This window comes from Astatotilapia calliptera, chromosome 6 (assembly GCF_964374335.1).
Source record: "Astatotilapia calliptera chromosome 6, fAstCal68.1, whole genome shotgun sequence".
Lineage (NCBI taxonomy): Eukaryota > Metazoa > Chordata > Actinopteri > Cichliformes > Cichlidae > Astatotilapia > Astatotilapia calliptera.
In genome coordinates, this window is record NC_137427.1 from 17,564,831 (window position 1) to 17,584,803 (window position 19,973).

Below are 19,973 nucleotides of genomic sequence, written 5' to 3' on the forward strand. Positions count from 1 at the left end.
CTTTGACCTCCCGTCCACACTGAGACGGCGTTTTCCTCAAGGAAAAACACAGCATCTTGAAAACGCTCTCGAAAACGCAGACTTTCTAAAACGATGATGCATTTTAGTCATGTGATGCAGTCATGTGAGCAATTAAACAAAGATAGCCGAGTGCATTATACAGCGGTTGTTTTGATTGCTCTCAACTTTGACAGCCCTAAAAAAGATTAATATCAGTTTGTACATGCTCCGGATAGCTTTTCTTCAAATTCTGTAATCCTCACTCACTTTTGCGCATGCGCAGGACTGGAACGTAAGCGTTTTCGGCCGTTTCAATGCAGACGCACAACTATTTGAAAATGACTGAAAACGCTAGTGTGGACACGGAGTTTTCAAATCTATCAGGGCTAGTGTGGACGTAGCCTGAGACGTTCTGCAGTCTGTTTTTACCTGATTGGATGGCACCACCAAGTCCCTCTGCAGCCTGACGGGGTCATCCACCTTCTTAATGTTGTAGGTTTGTGTAAAGCCAAACCTCTTCAGATGCAAGATCAGGACTCTGGCAGAAAAGAAGAAAAAAAACACAAACAAGGTAGAAAATAAGAAGAATGAGTGTCAAACACAAACAGAAGATGGGAGAAAACGACTGCTCAAGTATTGTCTCGAAAAACTCTGATATTTGATGCGCCACAGTTTGGAAACCTGGTCAGTCGATCACTTCTGATGTGACCTTACTCACCTTGGCAGTGTATCAAAAGACGACTTCAGTTCTGAGGCCGTCCCGCCACAATCACAGCGAAATTCTATTTCTTGTTCCTGAACAACAGCACAGAGAAAACAGGCTTTATGGTAGAAAGAAATCTCAACATATGCACACACACATACGCACAAACACTAACAAAAAAGGTGTGTTAAGATCGCTGACACTACAACTCTATTGGAATTTGTGATCTTACCTTCAAGTATGTCTCTAACATGTTTATAATAGACCCCTCTGGAACAAGGTCAAGAGACAAGCTGGTGAAGTCCTCGTGCTGTGATGATTGGTGACCACAGCTACACATTTCAGGAGTAACGTAGTTAAAGTAAAGATCAGGTAGGTGGAAAAGAGGTATATGAAAACATTGCAACCAGCTCTGCGTTTCTGAAAGACAGGCTTACCTCTTGCATGTCCTCATGTTTTCCATTTTAAAAATGTGATGCTCTTCTACTGGGCAGGTATAACTTTGGCCCAGGAGAGCTGCGTTCCTCTCCAGGTGAGGTGCGAGCCTTTTGACCTCATTGAGGAACAATGTTAGGAATTCATGAGCGTCCTGAAAGAAAAGCAGAGAGATTTAAAACAGTAAATCAAAATCAGAAGGTAAAGCAAAAAAACGAAATGTCCAAATAGCTGACGCACTTTCTGTGCACTGCCGGTGTATTCAGGAGCTTGACTGCTGAATGCCTTCTTAAAAGCTCTTAGGTGGTGATCTTTAAGGCCATAATCTGTTGACTCATGACAGTCCCTGACATCAATGAGCCTTCTGTAGAAAGGAAAGGGTAAACAGACATTTCTGCTGTTAGATCTCTTTGTTCTTCAGGTTTTTGAAGAAAGTAGAAGGTTGACGTAGCGCACCTTAAGAGCTGAGCTTCTGGATCTGTGCTCCACAAAACCTCCTGACGCCTGATGTCTCTTATGAACTCCTCAATGTTGAGGAGGCTCTGCAGGCAGGAGTTCATGTAGCAGGTGTTTCCGATGTTTGGAAACCTGACACACACGCACAACGTTTACAGTATCAGTGTAAAAGAATTCATTTTCTCCACTTTGACAAAGTGAGCTTTGGTCTTTGTGCACCACGTGTACTCACCCGAAGCAGTCTATAGTCCCAGTTTGACTTTCTATTATTTCTCCACCGCATGCTACACTGCTCCAAAAAGGTAAAAACACAAACACAAAATTAGGAAAGATGTCAGGATGCTGAGCAGTGTATGTGCATGGATGCATGAGCTTTGAAGTTGAAACATTTTGGAGGACGTCTTTCTCTTACCTGTTAAACACATGCTCCCATCCACTCTCTTGGTCCAGAAGCTCCATAATCCAAGTGTCCCAACTCAGGTCTGCTGGGATCGTTTCCGTGGTGCTTCTTACCTGATATAAATATATAGGACATAGCTGTGTGCCTCATTGCTCTTAATTGCTCTCATTTAACTGTGATGAGTAAATGCTTGATGACAGTGACTCTTTCCATAAAACATACCTTCCCGGATTTAAAAAGAGAGCAGCGAGACCTTTTTTGTGTCTTCACAGTGTTGCTCTCTGCCTCTGCATCGCTGTCAGTTTGCTGCAGAGGACGAACAAACATAAGTTTATTAAAAAGTACATTTTAAAGAGAATGTGTATTTCATATGTTTTGTGTAAAAGCAAACCGAGGAACAGCAGAAGATGTGTCTCCATTTTCTCTTCTTTTGGCCATTTTCAGGGTTAGCTGGTGTGGCAGCAACAGAAGCATCCGGGATGCTGATGAGGACAAAAGTGTAAATGTTGTGGAAATTTATAAGAAGGAGTACATTTTGCTAATACAGATTGCTAATAAAAGTGAATAACTGTAATGGAATACCAACATGAACAAAATCATGTATTTTATACATTTACACTCTACATTTTCAAACGCTAATCTCTGCATCCATATAAATAATAGACAAGACTAGAAGGAGTAAAAAACATGTAAATACACAAGGTGGAAGAAAAATGCCAATAAAAGGGAAATAAAAGAGCTCCAACTCAACCACTGCTATAAATATCTCCAGCAGCATTAAAGACTGGCGCATTTCTTTACCTCTGATGAGACGTAGAAGGAATTTCCTTCTCTGCCACGTTTTGTTTGTGTAATTTCTGTTTAGAAACAAGAAAAGCAACATCAGTAATGGCATAAAACAAACATACCAAGTGGGTCTCTCCATGAAAAGTGTCCAGTTAGAAAATTTGGTATTATTTCATATTATTTATCACTTTAGTGAGCTGTCAGCTCATGAAGCAGATATAGGAATATCTTTAAATAAAATAAAAACAATTTATTCATGCCTTAAATTGAGTTTTAAAGTTTGTCCTATGAGATACAAAATCCTTCATTTGGTTCTGATCAAAATTCAGTTTTTACAGAAATCATCCATGAAGCTTCAAAAATGCTTATTCACCATAAAAAATATTTAGAGAAACATCCTGCAAGTCTCTTCGAACTTACCTTTCTGTGAAAAAAAAACCGTTTAAACATCTTTGAACTTAATTTGAGGACATGGCTGTGTGCTAAATTGCTCTTAATTCTTCTCATTTAACTGTGATGAGTAAATGCTTGATGACAGTGACTCTTTCCATAAAACATACCTTCCAGAATTTAAAAAGAAACCAGCGACACTTTTTTTGTGTCTTCACAGTGTTGCTCTCTGCCTCTGCATCGCTGTCAGTTTGCTGCAGAGTACGAACAAACATACGTTTATTAAAAAAGTAAAGTCACTTTAAATTAACAAGTGCAATTTAAAGAGAATGTGCATTTCATATGTTTTGTGTAAAAGCAAACCGAGGAACAGCAGAGGTGTCTCCATTTTCTCTTCTTTTGACCATTTTCAGTAACAGGAGCATCCGGGATGCTGATGAGGACAAAAGTGTAAATGTTATTTTTCAAAGTGCAAATTTTTAACAAGGAGTACATGCTGGAGATTGCAGATAAAAATTAATAACTGTAATGGAACAAAATCATGTATTTTGTACATTTACACTCTACATTTTCAAACGCTAATCTCTGAATCAATATAAATTATAGACAAGACTAGAAGTAGTAAAAAAGATGTAAATACAAAACACCAATAAAAGGGAAATAAAAGAGCTCCAACTCAACCACTGCTATAAATATCTCCAGCAGCATTAAAGACTGGCGCATTTCTTTACCTCTGATGAGACGTAGAAGGAATTTCCTTCTCTGCCACGTTTTGTTTGTGTGATTTCTGTTTAGAAACAAGAAAACCAACATCAGTAATGGCATAAAACAAAGTATATGGTATGAAAATACAAAATCCTTCATTTGGATTCAAAATTCAGTTTTTACAGAAATCATCCAAGAAGCTTCCTTAAAAGTTTCAAAAATGCTTGTTTACCATAAGAAAATATTCATAGAAATGTGCTGCGAGTCTCTTCAAACTTACCTTTCTGTGAAAAAGAAGTTTAAACATCTTTGGACTTGATGTGATCGCAGCCAAAATCTCCTCAGCTTTGCAAAAGTTCAACTGAAAACAAGCAGTCAAAGGTTGTATATTTATAAACTTTCAGCATAGAATGTTCATACCCTGAACAGCAAACATCATCATTATGATGTATGGGGCAAATTTGCATATTTTGGAATGTATGCTCATTTGAACTGTATGGTGCTCGTCTCCAAGCAACTGCTACACAAAACAGGTCAAGTCAAGTGGCTTTTATTGTCATTTTAACCACGTGCAGAGGTGCTGTACAGAGTGAAACGAGACAGCGTTCCTCCGAGACCCTGGTGCTATATATGACATATACGGACAAACCCAGGACTACATAAAGTGCAGTGTGCATAAATTGCAAAAATAAACAAGACAAAACAGTGCAAAACGTGACAGAACAGGACGAAACAGACACAAGACAATGGAAATGTGCAAAATGCTGAGTATTGTGCAAAAGTAACTTGGTGTCTGTATGTATGTGTATGAGTGTGAGATACTGCAGACAAGTGCTTGGTAGTGACATGTGTGAAGGTGTGCGTGTGCCAGTGCAGTCACTGAGTGTTCAGGGGTCTGACGGCTTGTGGGAAGAAACTTTTCCGTAGTTTGGTAGCGAGGGCCCGGATGTTGTGGGACCTCTTTCCAGAAGGCAGCAGGGTGAAGAGTGTGTTTGAAGGCTGTGTGGGGTCCTCCAGCAAGCGGGTGTTATAAGGAGGGGAGAGGGGCTCCAATGACCTTCTTAGCTGCTCTCACAATCCGTTGTAGGGTACTGCGATCCAATACGCTGCAGTTACCATACCAGACAGTGATGCAGCTACTTAGGATGCTCTCATTAGTCCCACTGTAAAAGGTGGTGAGAATGGATGGTGGGAGATGGGCTTTCCTCAGCTTCTGCATGAAGTAGAGATGCTGCTGGGCCTTCTTGGTTATGGAGCTGGGACTGGGCAAATCTTAAACTTGAAAGCCAGGTCAGAGCTGTTGTAAGATCTAGCTTTTTTCATTTGAGGGAATTAGCCAAAATAAAGCCTATCTTATCGAAACAGCATTTTGAGACAGTAATCAATGCCTTTGTTACTTCTAGGCTGGATTATTGTAACGCACTTTATTTTGGGGTTAGTGATGCGTCCATTAGGCGCCTGCAGGTTGTGCAAAATGCTGCAGCACGTCTTTTAACTGGAACAAAAAAGTTTGAGCACATTACCCCAATTTTAATTTCACTCCACTGGCTACCTGTACATTTTAGGATTGTTTTTAAAATTCTCTTATTTGCTTTTAAATCTCTTAATGGCCTGCCCCCCCCCCCTACCTCTCGGAGCTACTACAACCATATACACCTCCCCGTTCCCTTAGGTCCGCCAATCAGCAGCTCCTTAAGGTACCAAAAACTAAGTATAAATCTAAAGGTGATCGTGCTTTTGCTGTAGTTGCTCCAAAGTTGTGGAATGATCTACCCTTGCATGTTAGGCAGGCCTCTTCTCTCTCTGAATTTAAAAGTCTTCTTAAAACATATTTATTCGCTGAAGCCTTTGGCATTGATTAGAGGGGTTGACTCAATTTGTTTTGACATGTTTCAATTTATTTTAGTTTTTTAGTTATTTATTTTATCTTATCTCATTTTAATTTTCTTTACTTATGCTTTTAGCATGTACAGCACTTTGTGAACTCTGGTTTTATGTTAAAGTGCTTTATAAATAAAGGTGGTATGGTATGGTATGGTACTTTGAACGCCTCATTATAAACATCGAGCAACAGGGGACTTAACATATCCTCAAATGCTCTATAGAAATCCAATGGTAACCCATCTAATCCTGGAGCTTTATTAAGTGGCATACTGTTAATTGCACGGGTAATCTCCTCCACTGTAATTGGAGCATCTATAATCTGCTGGTCAGTAGTAGAAAGCTGTGGCAGGTTTAAATCAGTAAAGAATGCTTCGAATTTCTGTTCATCTAAACTACCTTGTGTAGAATAAAGATTATTGTAAAAGGCCCTGAATCCATCATTTACAGTGGGGCAAAAAAGTATTTAGTCAGCCACCGATTGTGCAAGTTCCCCCACTTAAAATGATGACAGAGGTCAGTAATTTGCACCAGAGGTACACTTCAACTGTGAGAGACAGAATGTGAAAAAAAAAATCCATGAATTCACATGGTAGGATTTGTAAAGAATTTATTCGTAAATTAGGGTGGAAAATAAGTATTTGGTCACCTCAAACAAGGAAAATCTCTGGCTCTCACAGACCTGTAACGTCTTCTGTAAGAAGCTTTTCTGTCCCCCACTCGTTACCTGTATGAATGACACCTGTTTGAACGCATCATCTGTATAAAAGACACCTGTCCACAGCCTCAAACAGTCAGACTCCAAACTCCGCCATGGCCAAGACCAAAGAGCTTTCGAAGGACACCAGGAAAAGTATTGTAGACCTGCACCAGACTGGGAAGAGTGAATCTACAATAGGCAAGCAGCTTGGTGTGAAAAAATCAACTGTGGGAGCAATCATCAGAAAATGGAAGACATACAAGACCACTGATAATCTCCCTCCATCTGGGGCTCCACGCAAGATCTCATCCCGTGGGGTCAAAATGATCATGAGAACGGTGAGCAAAGATCCCAGAACCACACGGGGGGACCTGGTGAATGACCTGCAGAGAGCTGGGACCAAAGTAACAAAGGTCACCATCAGTAACACACTACAACGGCAGGGAATCAAATCCCGCAGTGCCAGACGTGTTCCGCTGCTGAAGCCAGTGCATGTCCAGGCCCGTCTGAAGTTTGCCAGAGAGCACATGGATGATACAGCAGAGGATTGGGAGAATGTCATGTGGTCAGATGAAACCAAAGTAGAACTTTTTGGTATAAACTCAACTCGTCGTGTTTGGAGGAAGAAGAATACTGAGTTGCATCCCAAGAGCACCATACCTACTGTGAAGCATGGGGGTGGAAACATCATGCTATGGGGCTGTTTTTCTGCCAGGGGACAGGACGACTGATCCGTGTTAAGGACAGAATGAATGGGGCCATGTATCGTGAGATTTTGAGCCAAAACCTCCTTCCATCAGTGAGAACTTTGAAGATGAAACGAGGCTGGGTCTTCCAACATGACAATGATCCAAAACACAGCGTCCGGGCAACAAAGGAGTGGCTCCGTAAGAAGCATTTGAAAGTCCTGGAGTGGCCTAGCCAGTCTCCAGACCTCAACCCCATAGAAAATCTGTGGCGGGAGTTGAAAGTCCATGTTGCTCGGTGACAGCCCCAAAACATCACTGCTCTCGAGAAGATCTGCATGGAGGAATGGGCCAAAATACCAGCTACTGTGTGTGCAAACCTGGTAAAGACCTATAGTAAACGTTTGACCTCTGTTATTGCCAACAAAGGTTATGTTACAAAGTATTGAGTTGTATTTTTGTTATTGACCAAATACTTATTTTCAACCCTGATTTACGAATAAATTCTTCACAAATCCTACCATGTGGATTCATGGATTTTTTTTTCACATTCTGTCTCTCACAGTTGAAGTGTACCTCTGGTGCAAATTACTGACCTCTGTCATCATTTTAGGTGGGGGAACTTGCACAATCGGTGGCTGACTAAATACTTTTTTGCCCCACTGTATGTTGTCTCCTTGACCTGGAGACAACATATAAGATGACACCGCCATGGACCTCAACCAGCAGGCTTTGTGTTACCTGTTTCTTTATACAGGAGCATGTAGGGGTGGACTGCCTTTTTATTTGATTACCCTTTTCTCATGTTTTTGTTAGTTAGGGACATTTTGGGGGACGTTATACTCTTACTTGTTAAACACATGCTCCCATCCACTCTCTTGGTCCAGAAGCTCCATAATCCAAGTGTCCCAACTCAGGTCTGATGGCATTTTTTCAGTGGTGTTTTTAACCTCTTGGGAACTTTCACTACATTCCTTACTTGATGCAGAAAGAAGAAACGAGTCAGGGATGCATAGCAAGCACAACAAGACACCAGCAGTCCAAACCTTTCACCAACTGAAGACATTTGCAGCACCATAAAACATGACAGAGAAGAGCTGGGACTATGTGAAAGGGTGAAGTGCTGCAGTAAAGTTGCAATGGTCCTATCTTTTATACAGTCTATGGTTCACTCTATTCGATTACCCTTTTCTCATGTTTTTGTTAGTTAGGGAGATAAGACATTGTCATTTGGTTTTATTCTTTTCATAAATAAGTTTTGTACATCCTTTAGATACGGTCCCTTTTGTTTGTTGTTTTGGGGTCCACCCCGAAGCTGTAGTTCGCTCCTTTCCTTTGTTAGAATTCAATCACTGTGAAAAAAAATCACCGTCAAAATTGTACTGGTTGTGTGATGTGCTGCTTGGGGTCAGACAGGGGTGGATCACCCTTATATTATGGTCTGGCCACCCTTAGACAGGCCATAACACTAACTAAAATGAAAATTAAAACTAGACTTATAACTGGCTGGCTGGTGTCCTTGGGTCTGAACTGTGGGCTCCTCTTTCCAGGTGTTCGTACTGCCTGAGTGGCACCAAGGTGTGCTGTCTTGCCTCTTTTGGGTTTTCTGCATGTTTCTGGCTCAACATGCAAGTATCCACTTCTTGACGTTCGCTGTTGGTTGCAGCCACTTGAGGTTTTTGGGCTCATTTGGGTTCTCAACACTGGGCGACTTTGATGGGAGTGAAAGCATCCTCACAACATAAATCACCACACTACCTGCTTTTGTTTCAGGTTTTTTCTTTATCCTTGTTAACATGTTTGGGTACTGGGTTTACCTCTAATGCATTTTGTGCTCCAAAAGCTGTTAGCATGACCTTTCTTATCATTAGATTGTGCCACACCAGCACCTGAGAGAAAAGCTTTGAGTTTGATTTTGTGTTTGTGTTTTGCAGGCACTCAGGAGAATAAGTCATGATGTTTCTTGTGTTTGTCATGTTAGTATCTCAGTGCTTGTCAATCACCAGTCAACAGTGTCACCACTGTGAACAACATCCTGCGACTGTTTGAGCCAAAACCTTCGAGAAGTCCCTGCAGCCGCTTCAAAACTCATCACTGAGCTCGATCTCTCTTTTAACACGCTGGAGACAACAATGAAAGATGACTTTCTTTCATATGCTGCTTTGAGGGCTTTGTTCGTGAACAACAACAGAATCAAAACCATCCATGAAGAGACATTTCACCCGCTGATTAATTTGGAGAAACTGGACTTCCACAAACCAGTTGGAGACTTTGTCTTCTGGATGGTTTCAGAACCTGATTTCTCTCCACTATTTCAATCTTTTGGGAAACAAATATACAACACTGGGTCCGGTTGTTGTTAACTGATCTTGACTTTGTTGATTAAACGTTGCAAACCAGCCTTCAGTGTGTCCTGTACATGAGGTCATTTAGTACACCACAGCACGGTGAGTTTTTTGAGCTGATGAAGTTCAGCCAAAACAGGAAACATGCAGCAGGAGACAGTAACTTGTTAAAATGTTATAAAAGGTACAATTAAAGATTTTCACCCTACAGGGTTGTCAATGATCCAAGGATAAATGTCTAATTTGGTCAAAAGTTTATAAGCCATTTCTGGAGAGACTGCAGTGGAAATGTTGTCACTTTTGGACTTTGCTACCTGCAGCTAAACATTTGCAGCTAAATCATTTATTTAAAAGCAGAAGCTGCAACTGATCGAGTGAATGTTTGTCTGAAAACTTAAACTGAACTCCAAGCGTACCATTGCTCCAGCTTACCATCTTTACCTGAGTGAATCAGTTTGTTGAACAATCTAAATGATTCAGAAACTTCTGTGACATCAACTTAACTAAGGCTCATTACAAATTTCACAAAACACTGCTGAATACTTTTAATATTTTTTTTATTAGTTATTTTTGTTTTGTTGTTATTTTGATTTTAATAAAACAAAATAACATAAAGAATCAAATTGTTTCTTTGTTTTTTTAAATTTAATTTATTTTACAAATAAATTAATAATAATATTAATAATAATAACAACAAATTAGTGCTGTCAGCGTAAACGTCATTAGTTAAAATGACGTTAACGCTGACAGCACTAATTTGTTGTTCCAGAGAGCAAGCCAAACACTGGTCTAGAAAAGGACGATCTCTAGTAGTGCTGCACTACTAGTAGATTTTGTTTTAACCTCCTAGGACCTGGTGTCCACATATGTGGACATAACATTTATGAGACCAAAATACAAAATTTTGCTCTTCAAAAACCTGATATCCACTTATGAGGGAGGACATTACACTGCCCCTGTTCAATCGAACTTTAAAATGAATGTCCTCATATGTGGATCTCATTTTTTTGAGAAACAAAAAAAAGATAGTCCGAATCTGATGTCTTTGTTTTCACATTCATCAGGTCCCAATCAACCCAAATGGCACAGAGAAATTAAAAATGCATGCCATGAAAGAGTTCAGGTCTTAGGATGTTAAAAATGTCCCTGCTGATGAGACCAGTGAATGTGGGGCGACGGTGGCAAGAAAAAACTCCCTCCTGGAGGAAGAAATCTTGGGAGGACCAGGCTCTCTGGGAGGACCCTCCCTCCTGAGGGCAATACTTACCAGTACTTGTCCTCCAGTGTGCGATGGTGGGCTGGGACGAGTGTTGTTTCTTCTCAGCATGATGATGACCTTCCTTCCATTTCCTGTTTCAGAACTGAGAATGAAGACAAAACTGGTTAACAAGGTAACAGGACATTTAAAAATTCTCTCACTTCAGGATGAGATGCTGTGTCTTCTTACGTTTCTCTTGTAAAACAGCATGTAGGCCGAGTGCTGCTGTTCCTCACAAGCTGCCGATCCGGTTGTGTGGAGCACCTGTGCGTCATTATAGGTGAGCCAGCGATCTGATGTAGAGTGCTGACTCTCCTCAGGATGGACAGAACTACAGATGTAGTGTCCTGAAATCACATTAAGACAAATGAATCCAACTTCTGGAAGTCAACTGATTCAAGCAAACAGTGATTTTGACTTAGTGCGTCTTAGAACATCAAAAGCTTTTGTGTGTGAGTCCTTCACTGAAAAGTAGAAAGTTTTCATTTTCTGTTTGTAACAAGTCTGTTGTTTTACCTGATTCTGTGCCTCCATAATGACTGATGATGCTGACAAGACTATAACAGCCACCACCCTGAGAAGGAACAAATCCAAAGAGTGTTAGTTTCACAAAGTCTCACATCAGAGCCATAATTAAGCTGATTTGCTGAGGCTACGTCCACACTAATGCGTTTTCGTTTGAAAACACATCGTTTTCTCTCCGCTTTGACCTCCCGTCCACACTGAGACGGCGTTTTCCTCAAGGAAAAACACAGCATCTTGAAAACGCTCTCGAAAACGCACACATTTCAAAACGGAGTTGTCCCGTCGCAGTGTGGACACTCGAAAACGCAGACTTTCTAAAACGATGATGCATTTTAGTCATGTGATGCAGTCATGTGAGCAATTAAACAAAGATAGCCGAGTGCATTTTACAGCAGTTGTTTTGATTGCTCTCAACTTTGACAGCCCTAAAAAAGATTAATATCAGTTTGTACATGCTCCGGATAGCTTTTCTTCAAATTCTGTAATCCTCACTCACTTTTGCGCATGCGCAGGACTGGAACGTAAGCGTTTTCGGCCGTTTCAATGCAGACGCACAACTATTTGAAAATGACTGAAAACGCTAGTGTGGACACGGAGTTTTCAAATCTATCAGGGCTAGTGTGGACGTAGCCTGAGACGTTCTGCAGTCTGTTTTTACCTGATTGGATGGCACCACCAAGTCCCTCTGCAGCCTGACGGGGTCATCCACCTTCTTAATGTTGTAGGTTTGTGTAAAGCCAAACCTCTTCAGATGCAAGATCAGGACTCTGGCAGAAAAGAAGAAAAAAAACACAAACAAGGTAGAAAATAAGAAGAATGAGTGTCAAACACAAACAGAAGATGGGAGAAAACGACTGCTCAAGTATTGTCTCGAAAAACTCTGATATTTGATGCGCCACAGTTTGGAAACCTGGTCAGTCGATCACTTCTGATGTGACCTTACTCACCTTGGCAGTGTATCAAAAGACGACTTCAGTTCTGAGGCCGTCCCGCCACAATCACAGCGAAATTCTATTTCTTGTTCCTGAACAACAGCACAGAGAAAACAGGCTTTATGGTAGAAAGAAATCTCAACATATGCACACACACATACGCACAAACACTAACAAAAAAGGTGTGTTAAGATCGCTGACACTACAACTCTATTGGAATTTGTGATCTTACCTTCAAGTATGTCTCTAACATGTTTATAATAGACCCCTCTGGAACAAGGTCAAGAGACAAGCTGGTGAAGTCCTCGTGCTGTGATGATTGGTGACCACAGCTACACATTTCAGGAGTAACGTAGTTAAAGTAAAGATCAGGTAGGTGGAAAAGAGGTATATGAAAACATTGCAACCAGCTCTGCGTTTCTGAAAGACAGGCTTACCTCTTGCATGTCCTCATGTTTTCCATTTTAAAAATGTGATGCTCTTCTACTGGGCAGGTATAACTTTGGCCCAGGAGAGCTGCGTTCCTCTCCAGGTGAGGTGCGAGCCTTTTGACCTCATTGAGGAACAATGTTAGGAATTCATGAGCGTCCTGAAAGAAAAGCAGAGAGATTTAAAACAGTAAATCAAAATCAGAAGGTAAAGCAAAAAAACGAAATGTCCAAATAGCTGACGCACTTTCTGTGCACTGCCGGTGTATTCAGGAGCTTGACTGCTGAATGCCTTCTTAAAAGCTCTTAGGTGGTGATCTTTAAGGCCATAATCTGTTGACTCATGACAGTCCCTGACATCAATGAGCCTTCTGTAGAAAGGAAAGGGTAAACAGACATTTCTGCTGTTAGATCTCTTTGTTCTTCAGGTTTTTGAAGAAAGTAGAAGGTTGACGTAGCGCACCTTAAGAGCTGAGCTTCTGGATCTGTGCTCCACAAAACCTCCTGACGCCTGATGTCTCTTATGAACTCCTCAATGTTGAGGAGGCTCTGCAGGCAGGAGTTCATGTAGCAGGTGTTTCCGATGTTTGGAAACCTGACACACACGCACAACGTTTACAGTATCAGTGTAAAAGAATTCATTTTCTCCACTTTGACAAAGTGAGCTTTGGTCTTTGTGCACCACGTGTACTCACCCGAAGCAGTCTATAGTCCCAGTTTGACTTTCTATTATTTCTCCACCGCATGCTACACTGCTCCAAAAAGGTAAAAACACAAACACAAAATTAGGAAAGATGTCAGGATGCTGAGCAGTGTATGTGCATGGATGCATGAGCTTTGAAGTTGAAACATTTTGGAGGACGTCTTTCTCTTACCTGTTAAACACATGCTCCCATCCACTCTCTTGGTCCAGAAGCTCCATAATCCAAGTGTCCCAACTCAGGTCTGCTGGGATCGTTTCCGTGGTGCTTCTTACCTGATATAAATATATAGGACATAGCTGTGTGCCTCATTGCTCTTAATTGCTCTCATTTAACTGTGATGAGTAAATGCTTGATGACAGTGACTCTTTCCATAAAACATACCTTCCCGGATTTAAAAAGAGAGCAGCGAGACCTTTTTTGTGTCTTCACAGTGTTGCTCTCTGCCTCTGCATCGCTGTCAGTTTGCTGCAGAGGACGAACAAACATAAGTTTATTAAAAAGTACATTTTAAAGAGAATGTGTATTTCATATGTTTTGTGTAAAAGCAAACCGAGGAACAGCAGAAGATGTGTCTCCATTTTCTCTTCTTTTGGCCATTTTCAGGGTTAGCTGGTGTGGCAGCAACAGAAGCATCCGGGATGCTGATGAGGACAAAAGTGTAAATGTTGTGGAAATTTATAAGAAGGAGTACATTTTGCTAATACAGATTGCTAATAAAAGTGAATAACTGTAATGGAATACCAACATGAACAAAATCATGTATTTTATACATTTACACTCTACATTTTCAAACGCTAATCTCTGCATCCATATAAATAATAGACAAGACTAGAAGGAGTAAAAAAGATGTAAATACACAAGGTGGAAGAAAAATGCCAATAAAAGGGAAATAAAAGAGCTCCAACTCAACCACTGCTATAAATATCTCCAGCAGCATTAAAGACTGGCGCATTTCTTTACCTCTGATGAGACGTAGAAGGAATTTCCTTCTCTGCCACGTTTTGTTTGTGTAATTTCTGTTTAGAAACAAGAAAAGCAACATCAGTAATGGCATAAAACAAACATACCAAGTGGGTCTCTCCATGAAAAGTGTCCAGTTAGAAAATTTGGTATTATTTCATATTATTTATCACTTTAGTGAGCTGTCAGCTCATGAAGCAGATATAGGAATATCTTTAAATAAAATAAAAACAATTTATTCATGCCTTAAATTGAGTTTTAAAGTTTGTCCTATGAAATACAAAATCCTTCATTTGGTTCTGATCAAAATTCAGTTTTTACAGAAATCATCCATGAAGCTTCAAAAATGCTTATTCACCATAAAAAATATTTAGAGAAACATCCTGCAAGTCTCTTCGAACTTACCTTTCTGTGAAAAAAAAACGTTTAAACATCTTTGAACTTAATTTGAGGACATGGCTGTGTGCTAAATTGCTCTTAATTCTTCTCATTTAACTGTGATGAGTAAATGCTTGATGACAGTGACTCTTTCCATAAAACATACCTTCCAGAATTTAAAAAGAAACCAGCGACACTTTTTTTGTGTCTTCACAGTGTTGCTCTCTGCCTCTGCATCGCTGTCAGTTTGCTGCAGAGGACGAACAAACATACGTTTATTAAAAAAGTAAAGTCACTTTAAATTAACAAGTGCAATTTAAAGAGAATGTGCATTTCATATGTTTTGTGTAAAAGCAAACCGAGGAACAGCAGAGGTGTCTCCATTTTCTCTTCTTCTTTTGACCATTTTCAGTAACAGAAGCATCCGGGATGCTGATGAGGACAAAAGTGTAAATGTTATTTTTCAAAGTGCAAATTTTTAACAAGGAGTACATGCTGGAGATTGCAGATAAAAATTAATAACTGTAATGGAACAAAATCATGTATTTTGTACATTTACACTCTACATTTTCAAACGCTAATCTCTGAATCAATATAAATTATAGACAAGACTAGAAGTAGTAAAAAAGATGTAAATACAAAACACCAATAAAAGGGAAATAAAAGAGCTCCAACTCAACCACTGCTATAAATATCTCCAGCAGCATTAAAGACTGGCGCATTTCTTTACCTCTGATGAGACGTAGAAGGAATTTCCTTCTCTGCCACGTTTTGTTTGTGTGATTTCTGTTTAGAAACAAGAAAACCAACATCAGTAATGGCATAAAACAAAGTATATGGTATGAAAATACAAAATCCTTCATTTGGATTCAAAATTCAGTTTTTACAGAAATCATCCAAGAAGCTTCCTTAAAAGTTTCAAAAATGCTTGTTTACCATAAGAAAATATTCATAGAAATGTGCTGCGAGTCTCTTCAAACTTACCTTTCTGTGAAAAAGAAGTTTAAACATCTTTGGACTTGATGTGATCGCAGCCAAAATCTCCTCAGCTTTGCAAAAGTTCAACTGAAAACAAGCAGTCAAAGGTTGTATATTTATAAACTTTCAGCATAGAATGTTCATACCCTGAACAGCAAACATCATCATTATGATGTATGGGGCAAATTTGCATATTTTGGAATGTATGCTCATTTGAACTGTATGGTGCTCGTCTCCAAGCAACTGCTACACAAAACAGGTCAAGTCAAGTGGCTTTTATTGTCATTTTAACCACGTGCAGAGGTGCTGTACAGAGTGAAACGAGACAGCGTTCCTCCGAGACCCTGGTGCTATATATGACATATACGGACAAACCCAGGACTACATAAAGTGCAGTGTGCATAAATTGCAAAAATAAACAAGACAAAACAGTGCAAAACGTGACAGAACAGGACGAAACAGACACAAGACAATGGAAATGTGCAAAATGCTGAGTATTGTGCAAAAGTAACTTGGTGTCTGTATGTATGTATATGAGTGTGAGATACTGCAGATAAGTGCTTGGTAGTGACATGTGTGAAGGTGTGCGTGTGCCAGTGCAGTCACTGAGTGTTCAGGGGTCTGACGGCTTGTGGGAAGAAACTTTTCCGTAGTTTGGTAGCGAGGGCCCGGATGTTGTGGGACCTCTTTCCAGAAGGCAGCAGGGTGAAGAGTGTGTTTGAAGGCTGTGTGGGGTCCTCCAGCAAGCGGGTGTTATAAGGAGGGGAGAGGGGCTCCAATGACCTTCTTAGCTGCTCTCACAATCCGTTGTAGGGTACTGCGATCCAATACGCTGCAGTTACCATACCAGACAGTGATGCAGCTACTTAGGATGCTCTCATTAGTCCCACTGTAAAAGGTGGTGAGAATGGATGGTGGGAGATGGGCTTTCCTCAGCTTCTGCATGAAGTAGAGACGCTGCTGGGCCTTCTTGGTTATGGAGCTGGTGTTGAGGGAGCAGGAGTGGTTCTCCACCAGGTGGACACCAAGAAATCTGGTGCTCTTGACGACCTCCACAGAGGATCCATTCATGTTAAGTGGGCAGTGATCCCACTGTGCTCTCCTGAAGTCAACGATCTCTTTTGTTTTGTTTTGGTGTGCTGGGGGAGCAGCACAGCAAAGAAGGACTCATCCAGGCTGGAGAAACTGATCAGGAGGGCTAGCTCTGTGGTCGGCATGAAGCTGGACACTCTGGTGACAGTGGCAGAGCAATGCTGGGCTCTAACATGCTGGCCATTATGAACAATGCTGGGCATCCTCTGCACATGGCCATTAACAACCAGAAGAGTCTGTTCAGTGACAGGTTGCTTCTCCCAAAGACAAGAACTAACAGACTTAAAAACTCCTTTGTCCCACACGCCATCAGACTGTTTAACTCCTCTCTGGAGGGGAGAGGGAGGGGAAACAGGAGGACAAAGGAGGGGGGAACAACTAAGCTGTAGTGCCTCTTCACCTCACTGTGCAATACCTTTTGTGCAATACTTTTGTAAATAGTCAACAGTGCAATAGACTCAATACTTGAAATGTGCAATTCACTTGTATTTTTATTTTTTATTCCTATTTATTCTATTTATCCCCTTCGTATATGCTGCTGTTCCTCACAAGCTGCAGATCCAGTTGTGTGCAGCACCTGTGCATCATTATAGGTGAGCCAAGGATCTGATGTAGAGTGTGGACTCTCCTCAGGATGGACAGAATTACAGATGCAGCAGCTGTTTCCGATGTATGGAAACCTGACACACAAACAAAAGTTTACAGTATCAGTGTAAAATAATTCATTTTGTCCAGGTTGAGAAGGTGAGCTTTGGTCCTTGTGCACCACGTGTACTCACCTGAAGCCGTCTCTAGTCTGAATTTTATTTTCCATTATTTATCCACCGCCCAAATGTTTCACTACGCTACTGCAAAAAGGTAAAAACACAAACACACAATTAGACGCTGAGCACTAGATGTGCATGTATGCTAGTGATGTGTCGAGTAATGGAGGGGGCGTTTCCGCGATGAGCGTATCGAGGCTTGCTTCATTTATGGGAGGAGCTGAAAATGATGACGTCCGAAGCCTCGCTGCCCGGCTGTACCACGTGACTGGTTCATGAAGTGGTTCGAACTTTGCCGCGAGATGTGACAGCGATACAAACCCCTCAGACTTCAATCAAAATGTGGGTGTTTGATGGAGAGCTGCGGTTAGTGAGAGTTGGAGACAGCTGGGAGGCAGTTTGGAGGTTTATGAGAGTGAGGAGAGAAACTCAGGAGAGAATGGAGCCAGCTAAGAAGAGGAGGATGTCCTCCCCTGTGTGGGAACATTTTGATCTTATTCCTCCCAACAAGGTATTTCTACAGAAGATGTATTTTCATAATACTGATGGTGCAATACAATTTATGTTAAGCTGTATTTACTTTTGTACAAGGTGAAGTGTTTGCTATGTGCCAGGGAGCTGGGATATAACAACAACACCTCATCCATGCTTAGGCACTACAGAGCTTTGCATGAGAATAAGGGGAACAGCGATTGTTGAGCAAGACCAGGTGAGCCATCAAATGCCATGATAATAATAGCATGCCGTAATGTTACTAAATGATATAACAATATTATACAACTGTAATAAGTTACGTGTGTGATATTTATATTTGTGCTTTGTTTTTATTGTCTTTCCTCAGGAGAACAATCTCAAATAGATGAAGACCTGGTTAGCATGGTGATTGAGGACTCCCAGCCATTTAGCATTGTGGAGGACAAAGGATTTATAAGATTTGTTAAATCATTAAATCCTAGCTATGTTCTCCCCACTAAAAAGGTCATAAAAGCAGTGAAAATTTAGTTTTTACTGAATAAAATATGGGCAGGACTGACGCCTCAGTGTGTAGCTGTCCATACCTCAACGTTACAAAAGCACAACCACTGTCCACACCCCAACCACACCTCACCTCACAGTAAATGATCATTTCCATTTTAAGCATTTCCAAATAATCATTTTCCATACTGCCAGTATAAATATACACAGTATACTGCATCACTACAATATACATGTTTTACACACTCCTTTTGTTGTTGACATTTACAGGCTGTGTGCAAAAGGCCACACTCTTCAAATTCATGCCAACTAATATTTTTACGTCCAGTAGGTGTCCTACTAGAGCAAATGAAGCTTCAAGAAGCTTTGCGCTGGGGTGAACCAATTGGATGAAAAGCTTCAGTGCTTCATCTGCCCATCACTAATGTATGCATGAGCTTTGAAATTTAAACATTTTGGGGGACGTTATTCTCTTACTTGTTAAACACATGCTCCCATCCACTCTCTTGGTCCAGAAGCTCCATAATCCAAGTGTCCCAACTCAGGTCTGATGGCATTTTTTCAGTGGTGTTTTTAACCTCTTGGGAACTTTCACTACATTCCTTACTTGATGCAGAAAGAAGAAACGAGTCAGCGATGCATAGCAAGCACAACAAGACACCAAACAAATATTCTCTCTCTGGAGAACAGCATTCGACCACCAATGCTTATTTTGACCCGCAATTTGCCAAAGTATTAAAAGCACTTACCTGGGGTTGTCTGTAATTACACCCTGGGGACATTCTGGTTGTCCTGCTCGGGGGTAGATGACCTGCACTGGATCCTACGAACTTCCTGTTAGCTTATAGTGCATTAGCTAACAGGCATATTAGCTAAAACTGACTGAAGCTCAAACAGGCTAAAAACAACATAAATAAAACCCTCAAGGATTTATTTTGGTATAGCAGTTGAGGTGGTTAAGTTATCTGTGCCTTGATATCTCTCTTAGGCTGAAAACACGAAGGGTCCGACCCCCAATTCCTTTACTCATTGCTGTTAAAGTTAAGCTAACATAGCCTGTTTTGGGTCTCCAAGTTAGAAAACGTTACACCGATTAAAGTAAGACTCATGAGTTGAATTGTAGTTACGTTACAGCTTGATCCCCAGTTTTGGCACACAGTTGAGCATATTATTTAAAATCAAATTAAATAATATTAAAGTCAGTTTATGATAAGGTAAATAATATTTTACATTTTTCTTCAGTCAGCTATGTTGTGTGAACAGGGTCTGCAGAACAGCTAGCCTATTTTGACACCTCATTGACTTTAACAGCACTAATCTTATTCCCTCCGGGGGGTTTTTCAGCACCAGGTCTTTTTTTTCTTATTGTAATGCAGTGTTAACTCTGTGTTGTGGTGTCTCTTCTGATGTAATGTGTACACGCGGGTGGATGACCATGGAAAAGTCCGAACAAAAGGAGGATGAGGCTCATTATCAGCGTAGTTATGAACCC

General features: G+C 40.7%; 2 protein-coding genes and 2 long non-coding RNA genes across 4 annotated transcripts; all 4 read right to left on the reverse strand.

Moving 5' to 3' along the window:
* Nucleotides 1-137: 137 nt before the first annotated feature.
* On the reverse strand, nucleotides 138-2,082 carry LOC113024055 (ubiquitin carboxyl-terminal hydrolase 37-like). The gene is made up of 4 exons (XM_080302578.1): nucleotides 1,595-2,082; nucleotides 1,379-1,502; nucleotides 1,141-1,292; nucleotides 138-1,035 (listed from the first exon to the last, which is right to left on the reverse strand). Exons 1-4 carry the CDS (start codon nucleotides 1,696-1,698, stop codon nucleotides 906-908), a joined length of 510 nt encoding a protein of 169 aa, XP_080158704.1. The 5' UTR covers nucleotides 1,699-2,082; the 3' UTR covers nucleotides 138-905.
* A 7,945-nt stretch (nucleotides 2,083-10,027) lies between these two features.
* On the reverse strand, nucleotides 10,028-11,323 carry LOC145429300 (uncharacterized). The gene is made up of 3 exons (XR_013909535.1): nucleotides 11,262-11,323; nucleotides 10,935-11,092; nucleotides 10,028-10,848 (listed from the first exon to the last, which is right to left on the reverse strand). It is a non-coding gene; the product is annotated as an uncharacterized LOC145429300 (long non-coding RNA).
* A 371-nt stretch (nucleotides 11,324-11,694) lies between these two features.
* Nucleotides 11,695-13,581, reverse strand: LOC145429301 (ubiquitin carboxyl-terminal hydrolase 37-like). Its single transcript, XM_080302580.1, has 4 exons — nucleotides 13,094-13,581; nucleotides 12,878-13,001; nucleotides 12,640-12,791; nucleotides 11,695-12,534 (listed from the first exon to the last, which is right to left on the reverse strand). The coding sequence occupies exons 1-4, from the start codon at nucleotides 13,195-13,197 to the stop codon at nucleotides 12,405-12,407; spliced, it is 510 nt and encodes a 169-aa protein (XP_080158706.1). The 5' UTR covers nucleotides 13,198-13,581; the 3' UTR covers nucleotides 11,695-12,404.
* A 3,643-nt stretch (nucleotides 13,582-17,224) lies between these two features.
* LOC145429434 (uncharacterized) lies at nucleotides 17,225-19,973 on the reverse strand. The gene is made up of 3 exons (XR_013909661.1): nucleotides 19,231-19,973; nucleotides 18,959-19,087; nucleotides 17,225-17,590 (listed from the first exon to the last, which is right to left on the reverse strand). It is a non-coding gene; the product is annotated as an uncharacterized LOC145429434 (long non-coding RNA).

Bases quoted from the DNA above. Each gene is read 5' to 3' on its own strand.
- LOC113024055 (XM_080302578.1), bottom strand. From the start codon at position 1,698: ATGAACTCCTGCCTGCAGAGCCTCCTCAACATTGAGGAGTTCATAAGA. The intron at 1,293-1,378 runs GTGCGTCAGCTA...CTTTTCTTTCAG, and splicing joins ACACCGGCAGTGCACAGAAA to GACGCTCATGAATTCCTAAC. The intron at 1,036-1,140 runs GTAAGCCTGTCT...TGAAATGTGTAG, and splicing joins AACATGAGGACATGCAAGAG to CTGTGGTCACCAATCATCAC.
- LOC145429301 (XM_080302580.1), bottom strand. From the start codon at position 13,197: ATGAACTCCTGCCTGCAGAGCCTCCTCAACATTGAGGAGTTCATAAGA. The intron at 12,792-12,877 runs GTGCGTCAGCTA...CTTTTCTTTCAG, and splicing joins ACACCGGCAGTGCACAGAAA to GACGCTCATGAATTCCTAAC. The intron at 12,535-12,639 runs GTAAGCCTGTCT...TGAAATGTGTAG, and splicing joins AACATGAGGACATGCAAGAG to CTGTGGTCACCAATCATCAC.